The 16,000-nt window shown below is 41.9% G+C and overlaps 1 protein-coding gene across 2 annotated transcripts in view; it reads left to right on the plus strand.

Annotated features, from left to right (window-relative positions):
- cnot3b (CCR4-NOT transcription complex, subunit 3b) overlaps window positions 1-11,779 on the plus strand; it is a 44,860-nt gene extending 33,081 nt beyond the window's left edge. For both annotated transcript variants that reach the window (XM_031729219.2, XM_039605740.1), the window contains 7 exons: window positions 81-186; window positions 608-758; window positions 3,514-3,610; window positions 3,842-4,043; window positions 6,788-6,920; window positions 7,247-7,372; window positions 7,508-11,779. In XM_031729219.2, coding sequence (XP_031585079.1) covers window positions 81-186; window positions 608-758; window positions 3,514-3,610; window positions 3,842-4,043; window positions 6,788-6,920; window positions 7,247-7,372; window positions 7,508-7,606 — 914 coding nt within the window. In that variant the 3' untranslated portion in view covers window positions 7,607-11,779. The remainder of the gene's footprint in view (window positions 1-80; window positions 187-607; window positions 759-3,513; window positions 3,611-3,841; window positions 4,044-6,787; window positions 6,921-7,246; window positions 7,373-7,507) is intronic.
- The last annotated feature ends 4,221 nt before the right edge of the window (window positions 11,780-16,000 follow it).

Below are 16,000 nucleotides of genomic sequence, written 5' to 3' on the forward strand. Positions count from 1 at the left end.
AAATAAAAAGTTTCAGAGAGAAATTACACCTGAGGATGATTTCTAAGTGCATTTATGTATTTTTTTTTTTTTTATTACAGGTTACAGTGCTGTGGTAGCAGACAGCACAACAGACTCCGCCCTCAACAGTGCCAGCCAATCGCAAAGCAGCCAACCCTCATCTTTGACCTCCATAGCCAATCAGCCGTAAGTAGCCAAAGCAGCTGGTTAGAGGACATGATTGTTTTTATAGTAGCATTTTAATTAAATTGACTGTCACCGCTATACTCTCCTTTTTTTTTTTTTTATTTCCCCTAGGGATCAATAAAGTATTCTGATTCTGATTTTTGGTTAGAGACTTTATTTCTTGTCTGATTGAAAATACGTGTACAAAACATCGTTGATACGCTCAGATTCCAGCGCTAAAATGACTGCATTAAAGTCTTCCTATATGCACTTCAAATTAAAAGCCTTTTAACCTTCGGCCTGCACAGGAGTATTTGTCAAAGGGTATTTTATTGTGAAACTTTTGCTGCTTGTGGAAAACAAGACTTTCTGTAACTTTTTTAGATTTGTGCTCTTTTTGACTGTGACCCAGCCTAAACTAATCCATGTTTCCTATTTCCAGTAAGGACACTGGGCCCAGTCTACTAGGCTCTATGAGTTTGTCGTCCAGCTCTCCATCCCCGGCCCCTTACAGCGAGGCCAAAACGGCGAGCGGCAGCAACCTGTTGAATGGGCCGATGTCCTACTCACAGCAGTCCTCCGACAGCATCAAGGTGAGACACATTTGAACATATGAAGGTGAACAGCTATGTTTTTAATCGTTTTTTGGGAGGATATGGGAGTTGGGGGATTTGAATGTTGTTTGCTAAGAGAACAACTTAATCTCCTAAATCTCTACAGACTATTAATTTGCATGCAGACACAATAAGAATGGCCTCTGCTTTAAATAATTAATTCTGCCAACAGTTAAATCCAAAGGGGAGATGATTATAGTCTCATTACTGCTGTTTGTTGATTAACAAAGCTGTTTGAGACAAATTTCAGCAAACACTGAGAGAACAGTGCCAAAAATTAAGTAATAAATGTCGACAGGGAGGAACCAAATACCTGCCAAGTTAGGTTGGTAGACTAATGTTTTAAAGATGTATGAATATACACCGATCACGCATAGCATAATGACCCCTGACAGGTGAAGTGAATGACTCTGATTATATCTCTTCATCATGGCACCTGTTAGTGATCAGGGACCAAGGGAACACAATGTGCTCAGAGTTGATGTATTAAAAGCAGGAAAATTGGGTAAAAGTAAAGATTTGAGCATCAGAACTGGACCACAGAGCAACAGAAGGAGGTGGCCTGGTATGATGAAATAGCTTTCTTTTACATCATGTTATTGCTGAGTGTTTGTGCCGTGCTTACCTGGGGACCATCTGGCATCAGGATCTACTATTTGAAAGAAAGCAAGCCAGCAGAGGCAGTATGATGCTCTGGGAAATGTTCTGCTAAGAAACTTTGGGTCCTGCCATCCATGTGGATGTTAGTTAGGTGGTAAATGTCAAAGTAAGCATTTCTGCAGGCCATGCACACCCTTTCATGGAAACTCTATTCCCTGATGGCTGTGGCATCTTCAGCAGGGTAATGCACCCGGCCACAAAGCAAAAATGGTTCAGGAATGATTTGAAGAGCAGAACAATAAGTTTGAGGTCTTGACTTGGCCTCCAAATTCCTCAGATCTCAATCCAGTTGCGCAATTACGAGATGCGCTGGATAAACAAGTCTGATGCATGGAGCCCCCACCTCGCAACTCACAGGACTTAAGGGAACCGCTGCTAACATTTTGGTGCAGATACCACAGCACACTATCAGGGGTGGGGTTGAGTCCGTGCTTTGACCGATCAGTGCAGCAGAAGGGGGGCAAACTGAATATTAGAGGTAGTCATAATGTTGTGCCAGATCCACTGTAAGTTCAAAAGTGATCTCTAATTGTACAGTGTTTCCATGGGGAGATATTAAAAATGTAAGATCATTTGATTCTTGATGAATGAAATGTTAAAGCTTCAAAATCTGAATTATTGAAAACTTGCAAAAACAACAGTTTTCGCTGGAGCTTCTGCAGCCCTGTGAATTTCATACAAACTTCCCGTTGTATAAAATTTCAAGCCGGTGCAAATCTGCTGTACTGAGCTTACTGTTGCACAGCTCAGTACTTTTGGATAGTTACCAGTAAATTTACAGTAAATTACTCCAGTCTCTAAAAACTGTTCACAAACCACAAATTATGAGCCAATGATAAACTATATTTTTGTTCAGTCTGCGGTGATAAGACCATATCAGTGGTGCGTTTAGACCATGTGCAGAGTAACATTTCGTTTCTTGTGCAAATACAGTTTTTGAAGTATTTTAATAAATCTGCAAATGTTCGCTCATAATACAGCCAACTGGAGTGCAACTGATATATGGAATCGATTTAGAGAAACACATTTTAGAAGTCCTGCGGTTTCGCTTATCTCCAATTCCCCGTCTTTCCATAAAAGTGAAGTTAAACCATGGCGACAATATTTAATATTTATTAGTATCAGGAGAAAAATCTGGGATCATTTCAGCTGGTAGGTATTCGAGACTCAGTGTGAAGTGAATATTTTACCAAAATGGAAATGTTTAATTTGCCCAATGTGAATTTGTTCCATTTCGCATCTTTGCATACGCACAGTTGGGCTCGAGTTGGCCTGTGACTAAACTTTCTAATTTCTTTGGCTTTAAGTTCAACTTTATTTTTATGGAATACGTTAGACTAACCCAGTGGTTTTCCAACTGAGTACAGATGATCTGAGAAAATATGGAGAGAAAAGTAGGACTTTTGTGGGGACGTACAGAAACAAGAGGTTTTTTGATACTAGAGTGCTGACCTCCTTCACTAAAACTCATCTTTGATCTTTTTATATTCTTCCTGATTTGGCACTCCAGAAACAGTCTGAATGGCTGAACTAATCTGTGACTGCACTACAGACCAACCTAAAGTATCTTTGAAGCCTCCGGATGTGCCTGCAGACACGAGTACACACAACATTAGGCCCACCACATAAAACCTGACCGCAGTCAACACACCAAACGAGAACAATAATTTCTTTATGGACGTGGTTTTAGTCGATTTTGTTTTCTCATGGTAGCAAAAATCTCTGATCTAAGAGTTGAAGTAAATCACATTATTGCAATGTGATGTTGAAGGACACTCTCCAAGCTATCCACATACTCGTGAACATATAGTGCATTATTTTTGTTGTTGTTTCGTCCCGTCATCTTGAAATCACTCCTCAAGCTGCCTGACGCTACGTCACATGCATCTTAGGAAGGGAGGGCACAGGAGCAAAGAAACCAAACAGCCCGAAAACTGAAGTCAAAGTGATTTCCATGACAACATTATCAGTGGTGCGGGAACTCGAGTTCCTGTGTTCGAGCAGGTATGATAACTCTGTGCACACGTCCTGGAGAATCTGTTTTCCCAAGACTCTCCTTGTCTGTCCTCATCAGCCCCAAGAGCCTCTGAGCAGCCTCAAGTCCATGGCCGAGCGAGCAGCAATGAGCTCAGGGATCGAGGGAGATGTGACCTCCCTGCACCTCACCTCAGGTAAGACACACACACACCTTTGATAAAAGGAGATGGAGGGTTACCATAGAGCAGAAATAGAAAAGCTGTATTTTAATGGAACAAAATGTCATCTCACCTCCCACTCTCAGCCGCCTCTGAACAAAAACTGCTGATGATATTATCATCCCTGACTCAACCACTTTTCTTTCTCTCCATCTCCGAAACCCGAATCCCTCTCATCGTCACTTCCCCTCACTCTTTGCTATTCAGAAATATTCCCCAGCAGCACTACGGCCCCTTCAGGCCCCCCATCAGCACCTCAGCCCTCGCTGTCAGAGGTCAGCATCCCCCCATCGTTGGGGGTGTGTCCGCTGGGGCCGGTTCCCTTGTCCAAAGACCAGGTCTACCAGCAGGCCATGCAGGAGCAGGCGTGGACGCATATGCCACACCCATCCGACTCCGAGAGAATCAGGTGCAGTGATGTTTTTTTGTTTTTTGTTTTTTCCCCCCTCCCGCCTTTTCTTCAGTCAGAAGAAGCAGAGTGCCTCGTTATTCTCTGCAGTGTTAGAAGTTTTCAGATTCTTTAAGTCGAGATAGAAGTGCATCATTCTGGGTAAAACTAAACCACATCAGAACTGAGCTCAAGTTTTAATTCAACCCATTTTGTTATATTTAGCCTTCAGTGAAGCAGAAAAGTAAAAATTAAAGTGGCATCAAGTAATGGCTCTTCAGTCTTTCTTCAGCTATTTCAAAGTTTTGTTTTTCTTGTTTTGTTTTGTTTTTTCATAGGAATGTTTTGGGCGGTTTTCTTTTGGGGTGGGTGGGGGGGGGTTGTCTATACACACAACAGACAACAAACAGTTTTTTGTTTTTTAGATGTTTCTCAAAATTGATGAAGTCATTGTATCCACTATGCAATATAACCTGGAAGGTTACTCACTGAGGATGTCTTAATTCTGCAGCATGTCAATGATCCCAAACACAGTCCCAGTGCAGTATGTTTGACCTTCCCAGAGCCTGCTTCAACATTTGTAGGGTCATGTTCACAATTACAAGAAAACCTGCCTGAGAGAGTTCACTGTGTTGAGTAAAGGTGGTCATACCAAATATTGACTTTCAAGCTCATTAGTACTGCATTTTTTTATTTTTTTTTTTTTTTTCCCCTCATACTGTTTTCCATTCATAGCATAGACTGGAATGGCCCTTTATTGTTGTACATGCACAACGAAACTGTAGAAATTGATGTTTGTGCACTTGCCAATCAAAAATCACTGTATCTGTCCAGTATTTACCCATTTACGGGGGACTTGACTTTTGACCAGGACTATATGCTACAGTTGTTAAAAGATCTCTTCACAGTGAATCTATCAAGACATCTACAGATCAGATTGGACAAAAGAGCCTCAGCTCTTTGTGTAAACAATAGTAAAAATATTTTAAAAGAGCAAAATTCAGTCAACTGAAGTCAGTGGGAGAAACTGCAGCACAGGGAATAAAAATCCCACCGCTTTATTCAATTTGTTTTTAGTACCGTCTGATACTGGAGTGTTCAGTAACGTAGCCCACCTGTACACACACACAGTCATAATTACAGAAGTGATTATACTGGTACAGTATCTACAATGCAGTCAGCCCACACAGCTACAATTGACATTTAAATCAAACACTCAAACCCTCTTGTCCCACAGTACCTGTTGTGCTTTACAGATGAGAGCGCACGCACACACGTGCACACACATGCAGAGCGTGGATTTGTCTTGTCGTGATTAAAACATGACTCTGTAATAAAAGCGTGACAGACGTGTTTGTTCCACCTGTTTCTTAAAGTATAATTTACCTTCAGCTTACACGCACACACTTGTTTCTCCTACACGCACAGAGCTAATTTCCTCCACGTTTGATTTGAAGTGCTCACATTAGTCAGACACGCACACACTTTCTGTTCTGCCCCGTTTGTGGGACTCTGTTATTTTAGGCGCACCCTCGGTGCACACAGCTTCATGGAAACAGACAAACTGGGTTTGTCACCATTCTAAAAATACTCGGAAAAGTGCATTTAGGTAGAGAGAGTGACCCACCGCTGAATTTTCCTACTTTCTGTGAATCCATCAGGGGAGGAAAATCTTTATATAGATCCATTGTGTACGTACGACCCACATGTTCCTCAACATGTGACATCTCGGTCTTCAGATCACATGTTGGTAAAATGCGAGTCTGCCATGAGAATAACTGTGATTCTTACAATTAAACACATTATATATGTTAGGCTTTGATTTTTCTTACATTTCGACTAGTTTGTAGTTTCTGGTGTCAGAGTGTCAGTGGTTCTGATTGGCCATCTTGACTTGGTGGTTACAAATGGGAATCTCAACCTGTTGGTTTACTTTATTTTTGCACTTAGTGTTTGCATTTCTTAATTTATTAAGAAAAAAGCCTTAAAGAGCTTTTTCACTTGTAACTGTGCAGAGACGATGGGTGAAGTCTCTGTTGATGAGGGTTGTTTAGGTTATGGAAGAAATCCTAATCAGTTATTTCGTTCTGCTTATTTTCAGCCCCATATTTTTGTTCTCAAGCTCTACTAGAGTAACACCCGAAACCCTGGCTGATTAGGTCCCACACCCGCTTTCACACCTTGGCTCATGTGATTAGAGGATCACCAGGGGGTCCTTTGTCCCTCTTTGGGGGGATACTCCCACTGGGTTTAAATCTGGAACTCCCCACCATTTGACCTTAGAACTGAAGAAGCTTCTTGGATGAGAGGTGAAACGTCTTCAAGCAACTTAAAGAAGTCCAGACGCTTTTCTTCGCAAACTCCTTTGACCTCTACTAGAGTAGCTTAACATGATTCACAGTTCCACAAAAATCCATCTGAGCTTTCGTACAGCCCATCAGTTCATCTGCTTTTTAAGGCCACCCTGTCTTCTGATTGGCTGCCCCTGACAAATGGAAGGTTTTAAAGGGAGGTGTTTCAGTACTTACAGCCGTATGGCCTTTTTCTGACAGCACATAAGTTTTAACTATGGATTTTCTTAAACATCTAATATATTTAAGGTGAAAAACAGGTTTTTAGGTAAAGATCTTTTTCTCCCCCCTTCTATACTGAAGATAACACTTTAGGACTGCCGCGTGTTACGTCTATAAAGTTCTGCTTTATTCTTGTAATTTTCCTCATTTATAAGCCATTAACTCCCCTCCCTCTGTGTCTCTGTATTACAGGCAGTACCTGATGAGGAACCCCTGCCCCACCCTGCCTTTCCACCACCAGGTGCCACCGCCCCACTCAGACACTGTAGAGTTTTACCAGAGGCTTTCCACAGAGACCCTCTTCTTCATCTTTTACTACCTGGAGGTAAGCTGTGTTTGTCTGTTTCTGCTTAAATGTTGTTTACAGCAAACTTTCTGTGAGACGGTTGTAGGTTATAATTGGATCGGAATTTGAAGGATGAAGATGATTAGTTTAAATTAAAGGAGGGCCTGTGAGGGAGCCCAGGGTCAACACTAAAATGATTTGAGTAAAGTCTGATTTAATTTCGGCTCATGAGGCATTTACGAATGATTATATTTCAAGTAAAATTGAGGATTTCGTTCTTTGAGGTTTTCCTCGGAGCCAAAACGTGCTCCTGATTTAGTCTCATTTCTCAGCACTCATCGTCTCCTCTCCCCCCCTCTCTGCAGGGCACTAAGGCCCAGTATCTGGCAGCCAAAGCCCTGAAGAAGCAGTCGTGGCGGTTCCACACCAAGTACATGATGTGGTTTCAGAGGCACGAAGAACCGAAGACCATCACTGATGAGTTTGAGCAGGTGAGCATCACATCTGTGTTCAGCCGCAGAGTTTAAAAACTTTAACGATCTGGACGCTTCTGCAAATGTTGAGTCGTTCTCTGACCGCCTTCCTCTTTGTCTTCAAACTTCAAGTGTTTTCTTTGCTTGTTTTAGGGAACATACATTTACTTTGACTATGAGAAATGGGGCCAGCGGAAGAAGGAGGGCTTCACGTTTGAGTACCGGTACCTCGAAGACCGAGACCTCCAGTGACGTGCAGAGAGACGCGACAGGACGGACGGACAACTGAGAAAGTGAGAGATGGACAGAACAAACGAACGCATGAAGAAGGTTGATCCACCTGCTGACATTCCTGGATTTGACCTCAGCTCGCTGGGGAAAGGAGACGTGCGGGCCGGAGGGGGGCGGGCGGGTTTCGTCCCTCCTCCTGACCCTCCAAATCCCGCCTTACCATCCTCAACCCGGCAGTGATAACCCCTCCCACTCCCATCATCTCCTCCTTTCTTCTTTCTATCTCTTCATCAGCAGGCCTTTTTTTTTTTTTTTTTAATATTTCCTGGCTTAGACAAATCACACGAACACACAGACACAAAATAATCACGCGTATAATATTCCGACTATCCCCTGCCCTCCACTCTCTGAGTTATCCTGTTAATTTGGCTTTAAAACTGTTGCTTCTGTTAGCCCCGCCCTTTAAAGGCCAAAGATTATTGGTCAGTTATATTCTCAGTGCAGGCTCTGTCGTCTTTAAACAGACCAATGAAAACTTGGAGATGTGAACTCCATCAGTGCTGTAACACTTCTCAGACTTGCATCAGGGCACAAATCAGCTGAAAGAAATGAATTTTAAAATCAAGTGAGAAGCAAACGAGGACGCGTCAAAGAGGATGAGCAGCCAGCTCCTTTCTGCTTCATGAACTTGACACCTGCTAATGTGACGCTTCACATAACCTGAGACATAATGATGCTGAGCTTCTGCCTTGTTTTCCACTGGTTTATAATCCAGATTAATTTGGATTTTGAGTAGTGGATAGAAATGACAGCAGGGCTTCATATCCCTGGACACACATCATGATTTTTGTGTCGGTTAATTCGTCAGTTTTTCTGCTTCAGTAAAAATTAGGTGGAAAACTTAAAGACTGCACTTGAACAGCGGCATCGAATCTACAGTGAATACAGTTGGTGGCCAGATTATTAGGTACAGCTGTGCACTCAAATCGCTCTTCCGTTAAGTCGACCTTCATGATCAGTGTGGTTGTCTCCGTTATTGAGGTGTTAACAGTGAAGTATTGGTTAGAGGTGGTGCAATCCAGGCTCACCTGCACCCTTGTATATGTAAAAGTAAAGCTCAGCTCCACAACAGCAAGAGCTGATTGGGGTCCTGTCGGGGCAACGGGAAGTCATTCACAATGAATGAATCAGTTTAAAAAATGAACTAGAAAATTTAGTTTAAAGTGAAAAAGTAGGCAGAACTAATGAAGACCTAATCATGAGATTTAAAATTATTTGCTGTTCTGCATTTTCTGACCTATTTTTCTAACTCGTTATCTCATCAGACGCAGGAAGGAGCTGAAATAGAGCAGCGGATATCAGATGCTGTAGGTGAGGCTATTAATGAATGAATTCATCCGCCTCAACAAGTGAGCAGAAGCTGATATTTAGGCCTAGCATCTCTTCCCCCCAGAGTGGCAGTTATCATTGGAATCACAGGTGTCAAGTTCCTGAGGTGCAAAAGTGTTGGATTTCTGTGTAAAACAGCTGATTAATGAGGTCACCTGCCCTGCTGCTGTGACGATGAGGCGTCCTTTTACAGCTCTGTGAAGGTGAAGCCGGAGCTCAGCGGAGCTTCTCTCTTCTAGTCTGTTTGGGAAAACAAGCAACCAGCAGCCGAGCAGGTAAACGCTGGTCGTAGGTGGCACCGCAGGCCTCGCTCGCACTCCAGAGGTCCCGTTTGTTGTTATTGTTGTTGTCGGTGTTTGTTGACTTGTGAGGTGGTTTGAGCTTTCTGTGGATCCGCCGGTCTAAAAATATCCCGCCCTGCCTACTCCTGTCTATCTGCGGCGGAGGAGTGTGACAACGCAGCCGGCGAGGTGTTGGTAGTAACTGTCTTTTACCTGGTGGGCAGCGTTGTGTCATAGTTTCACAAAAATGGCTTCAAACTGGGAGAAGCTTGAAGAATTCGAGTTGGAATTACACCTTCTGCTTTCCCAGTTTTCTCTGGTAGCTTCTCGTCATGCACAGTTTTAATTTTTCTGCGTTCACTCAAACGCAGCGGAGGTGCACGGGGATCCTCTCACGACTGCAATAATGGCACTTATGAATACCTGCTGAAAGCTCAGTCAGTCCACAGATGTTTCTCTATAGAGTTTTTGTTTGTTTTAATACTTTGTGCACAGACCAAATTGTATCCACCTTCGCTGCGCTGGGGTGTCGGCAGAAGTTTTTCCCATCCAGCTGCCAGATAAATAGACGATCAGCTGCTCATGTCAGAGTCTGCATGCAGCAGAAATACGCTAACCAGGTGCTTCTGATAGCTTTCAACAAGCTAAGCTACAACTTTTAGGTTTGAAGCTTTATGCCTGAAAATACGCCAAAATGTTTTCATCCCAAGACGTCAGATACTGATGTTTTGTCTTCAGTAGTACAGACGGGTCGTTTTTGCATCTCTGACCAGAGCAACAGCGGACACAACGATCAGAGAGGCCATAGAGCTCCGTTTGGGAGCTTTGTGTCCTGCACTGTCTTGTTTATGACAGATTAGTAGCGAGGTCCAGCTTACTGTTGCTGCACCCAAGCGCGGGGGGGGTCAAGCACACTTTTAGTAACATGTGAGAAGGCTAGAGTCCTCCGCATTTGGATCAGACCTTGGCCGGTCTTTAATCTGCCAGCCCCTTAGTGCAAAGTCTGTGTTGTGCATTGGTGATCTATCAGCGCAGCTCCCTCACATAAACCAAGCCAAATATTTTCAGGACTGCGTGTGGGCCACTTCCTGTTTTGTGCCACATGTGAGAACAGACAAGTGTTAGAAAACAAAAAGGTCCTGACCTGCTTCGTTTGTGAAATCAGCCTCTGTGACACCAGCAGCTTTGATAAATTGTCTCTTTGACGGCGTCGGTATGAGACCGGGCTCATGCTACAGCCGGACACTCTCAGAGCGTCTCACACCCTGGACGTCTAAAACTGAGCAGCAGGTTAAAACCAGGGGACGTGATCCTCTAACACAGAGCAGCTCCAGCAGTTATCATGGTGGGTGTTGGGTGCTGCCGGCAGCTGGATGGACAGTTTGTTCGTCTCCCACCAGCCTCTTTCCTTCCTTTTTTCCTTCCTCCCTCCCTCGTCCTCCACCTCTTCTCTGTGCTCGAGCGCAAACAGAGCAACACCAGCACTGCTGCCCACATCTCCTCTGTCCTCCAGCTCTCTGCTCCATGTTTACACACTGAAGGGTTCGACTGAGCCGACTGGGCCCACACCAAACACACACACACAAACGCACTCGTTCTCACACTGCCCGAGCTTCTTCCACAGCTGCCAACAAAACTCAACAGCAGCTCATTTTCTCTTGTTTTTTGTTTTTCCTGTTTTTGACACAAAACACTTCAGTTTCTGTCTCTTCCTCTCTCTCAGCCGCCTCCTCCTCCTCCTCCTCCTCCTCTCCTCTTCATGCCAGGTAGATATTTCCTTTATTTCTCAGGAAGTATTTGATAGACCATTTTATGAGGAAATGTATCCGCCAGCAGCTCCCATTGCCACAGCACAACTACAGTATATCTTCCCCCCCATGACAGACTTTCACCGCAGGTTTAATTTCCATCCTTTCTTCTCTTTACACCACAGCGGCCCTTTTCATTTCACTTTTCTTTTTTTAAATAAAAATATCCTCCAATGTTTGGAGCAGCACCTGGAAGAGAGACCATCTTTATATTTTGTATCAAGTCATTTGTGATAGGTTGTGTTTTTGTTTTGTTTTTTTGTTGTTGTTTTTTTTGTTTGTTTTTTTTCGTTCCAGAAATGGGGGAGATCATTTTAAAAGCCAGAGGAGAACGGGGACTGTTCTTTTTAAAGATCAGCGACTTCTCAAAAAGGAGTGTTTTTATAACCAGACACAACTCTACACTTATTCACTTGACTGACAGTCGTGCTTTTAACTTTTTGGGGGGGGGGGGTTTACTTTTTTTTTGACAAGCGGGAGGGATGAGAGGTCAATCCGAGAGCTGAAATGTGAATCTCTCTCTGCCCCTTGGCAAAAAAGTGTTGTATAGACTTCTCATCCTTCAAACTTCCTCTTATTTTTTTTTCCTTCAGTTGTTGTCATCAGACAGCATGGAATAATGACACTTGCAAAGTGGCGCTGAAAAAGTAAATAATGACATAACCATGAATAAAGGATTGTAAAATATTAATAAAAGAATTACTTTTCAGAAATCTGCACTTGTGTTTTGGTTTTTCTGGGAACATCTGAAGCTTCAAACATGATTGATGACGGGGGTGATTAGACTATCAGAGCTGATGGGAATAGACAGTCAGCTCCACAAGTATTTGGACAGTAACGTACGCGTGTGTGTGTGTGTGTGTGTGTTTTAAATCTAACAAAAGTTTGATTTCAGTTCCATGTATAAAAATGGCTGTTAATGCAAAAACATTTTAAACTCTATAATTAAAGCTTAGATGCTAAAACTTAAGTGGATAATCTAACAGTTATTTTAATTATCTGGATTTTTCTAATACTTGGATGAGGTGTGACTGCGTTAACTGAGGAGCAAAGTCGCAGAGGATTTTGAAATTGATACCATCTGTGTATCTGCGAGGCTCAGGGTAGCAGCCAGTATTTTGCAGTTATTCAAAGCTTTCATTGGGTTGAGATGAGGAGACTGACCTGATAACTGTCTCGGGTTACTTTGGTAGGATGATTTTCACTGCATTGGACTGCAGTGAAAATGGACAATGAGTCTGTTCATATCTGAGTCTGTATAATCCATCCTGCTGCTTCTGTCAGCCGTCATCATCAGTAAACACTAGTGGCTCTGTTCCACTGACAGCCGCTCATCCCTGTGTCATTACGTTACCTGTCAAACATAGTGGAGGTTATGTGCATGCTTTGGATCATGAACAGTTTCTCTTCTCCTCCACACTGTTCTCTTCATTCAGTTTGGTTTCATCTGTCCAAAGATTTTAGTTTTTTTTTCCAGGCAGGCTCTTTAAGCAAATCTAATCTGGTCGTCTTCCTGACTGTAACCAGTGGTTTGCATTTGGATGAAAATCCCGTTTCAAATCATAAAGGCAACTCTTGTTTGTAGACCCAGATGTCCTCTATGGGCAGAAATCTGTGCCATCAGAAACTGAATTTGAATAAGTTAAATTTGAATTTGAATTACTCGGATTGAATCTGAATTGTAACTTGAATGAAAGCTTTTGAAAACTGAATTTGAATTAGTCTAATTTGAAATTGAATTTATGGTTTGAAAATGAATTGATTTGCTTTGAAACTGCATTTTATCCTTTAAAAATTCAGCTCTCGAATAATTTCAGATTCACTTCTCACCATTCAGTTTCAGTTCCAAAATTCAGTTTTTTGGGACTTACATCCGGTTCCGGTTCAAGCGCAGATTAATAGAACTACAGACTGATAGCGTTACTGACGGAATCTACAGCGTCTTGAGCTGAATTAAGACTTCAGAAGTCATTCGTCATGTCGAATGACCAGCGGATAAACTCTCAGGTTGGTAATAAATGTATTACATGTATAAGAACAAGCGTCATGTTAACAATTGATAGTCGTACAGTAACCTTTATGCTTATTGTAGCTGCTAGCTAAAAACGCTAATTTAGCGTAGTTTGCCCTGAATTCAGCTTTGACAAACAAATATGATCGACTGTTTCTAGTAGAATTCCAAAGTTGTCATCTTGTACCCTGTCAGAGCCCTGTATGCTTGCAGAGACCCCTACAGTAAGGAAACATGCAAAACGCTGTCCAAACCTTTGTATTTGAGCTTTATTTATGTCTTACACAGCATCCCAACTCTTTAGCGAACTTAATAACTTTAGCTAAAGTGAATAGTTAGTCTAATTCATTAGTGCAGCATTACTGGATCACCTCTGTTTGAAGTGATATATGATATACAACTATCACTGAAACAGCAAACTTTGTAAATAAACAAACAACACTTCTCATTCTCTAAACGTTTGGCCACAGCTGTAGATTACACTATCAGTGCTTGTTCACTCTTGACAATAATTACATTTCTAAATTCTCTTTGTGCATTTACAGGTAAACAATATCTAATATTTTATCTAAATGACTGCTTTGTCTTTGAAAAGGTGAAGAGCCTGAGGCGGTGACACTCCAGTTCTACTCTAAGTACATCCTTACGGTGGCTCACAGGACAAGGCGACATTCCTGTCCTGCCAGAAGAGAAGAGAAACTTCAGAGTCTTCATGAAGTTCAACCACACCTGTCATATGGAATATGACAGGGGTCTCAAACTCCAGTCCTCGAGGGCGGTGTCATGCAACTTTTCCATGCCCTCGAGGACTGGAGTTTGAGACCCCTGCCGTATGGTGTTCATGCAGTTTTCTACCCCACAGTTACAGCATGTCTGACTGCCTGTTCAGCATATGCAAAAATATATGATGAGTTTAAGCATGTGATGACAAAGGCCTTCCATTATGGTGTTTGTCATCACATGTCACAGACATCTGGATGATCATTTGGAATAAACAAAAAAACAAAAAACTTGTTACTTCATCTTTTATCTTCATTATTGTTCTTATTTTACATTTTTCATTGTTAGGCATTGGGTTTATTTGTAGTAGTCCTTTCCAGCTTCTTTCCCTCTTCCATATTACTGTGTCAGCTTGTCAGCATCTATTTGGGGTTGGGAGTGGAACAGGAAGTAAGGAACAGAAAGTGCCATTTAAACCAGGAGAGGTTCTTATATTTGAGAAGAAGGGATTAATTCAAAAGAAATGACCTCAATGCCATATTTTATTTAGGAACCCTAGAGAGCACTTTGCAAAATAACACATTCTTATAATTTCACCCTCAGATGAGCCAAGCTACGACTGTCAGGGAAGGTGATGTAGGTACAGAGCATGTGAGAGTGGTTAAGTTAATGTCTCTTGTCTAGATGAAGGCACAAGAGGGATCAATGGCACGGCGTAGAGATTCAGTATCTTCAGTCTTCAGTGGACACTCCATTTCTGGCACAAAACACCTATAAAAGATGGTCGATTTAGGAGGTGACCCGACAACTTCAGCCTGTCAAACATAGCAATGGAGCAGTATGTTTTTTAAAAAAACAACTAATAAGCATGCACTCAGTACCCTAAGAATTATTATGGTAGTTGAACACAGTGATAGTTGTATATCATATTATATCACTTCAAACAGAGGTGATCCAGTAATGCTGCACTAATGAATTAGACTATTCACTTTAGCTAAAGTTATTAAGTTAGCTAAAGAGTTGGGATGCTGTGTGAGACATAAATAAAGCTAAAATACAAAGGTTTGGACAGCGTTTTGCATGTTTCCTTACTGTAGGGGTCTCTGCAAGCATACAGGGCTCTGAGAGGGTACAAGATGACAACTTTGGAATTCTACTAGAAACAGTCGATCATATTTGTTTGTCAAAGCTGAATTCAGGGCAAACTATGCTAAATTAGCGTTTTTAGCTAACAGCTACAATAAGCATAAAGGTTACTGTACGGCTATCAATTGTTAACATGACGCTTGTTCTTATACATGTAATACATTTATTACCAACCTGAGAGTTTATCTGCTGGTCATTCGACATGACGAATGACTTCTGAAGTCTTAATTCAGCTCAAGACGCTGTAGATTCCGTCAGTAACGCTATCAGTCTGTAGTTCTATTAATCTGCGCTTGAACCGGAACCGGATGTAAGTCCCAAAAAACTGAATTTTGGAACTGAAATTGAATTGTAGAACTGAAACTGAATGGTGAGAAGTGAATCTGAAATTATTCGAGAGCTGAATTTTTAAAGGATAAAATGCAGTTTCAAAGCAAATCAATTCATTTTCAAACCATAAATTCAATTTCAAATTAGACTAATTCAAATTCAGTTTTCAAAAGCTTTCATTCAAGTTACAATTCAGATTCAATCCGAGTAATTCAAATTCAAATTTAACTTATTCAAATTCAGTTTCTGATGGCACAGATTAGTCCTCAAACCCTGTTCTCGTCTTGGTTTGATGCTGTGAACTTGTTTCTCTGAACCATGCAAGTAATTCTGTCCTCACGTTAGCCGTCTTTTATGTTTCCATTTTGGTTTTATTTTTGGATTTTGGCCTCCTCTGCTTCCATCAGCATCTGTTTGAACCTCATATTGACAGATCCAGTGAGCAGCTACCAAATCTGAACAACAGGAATCAACTCCAGATCATTTTTGGTTTCATGAGCAGACTCTTTAATAGCACCTCATAACCCACTGCTCCTCTGTCATGGTGGAGCTCAGACCTTCGAATCGAAAAGACAGAGCTGTGATCTTGTTACTTCTGGGACCCGACAGGTGATAAACTGCAGTGCGTCACATCATCTACCAGGACCTTTCATGGCAGGCTTATGTGAGAAGACAATCACGCTTTCCCATCTCTGAGTGTGACTGTATAATGTGGTGCTGTATGGAATAA

Source organism: Oreochromis aureus, linkage group 22, assembly GCF_013358895.1.
Source record: "Oreochromis aureus strain Israel breed Guangdong linkage group 22, ZZ_aureus, whole genome shotgun sequence".
NCBI lineage: Eukaryota > Metazoa > Chordata > Actinopteri > Cichliformes > Cichlidae > Oreochromis > Oreochromis aureus.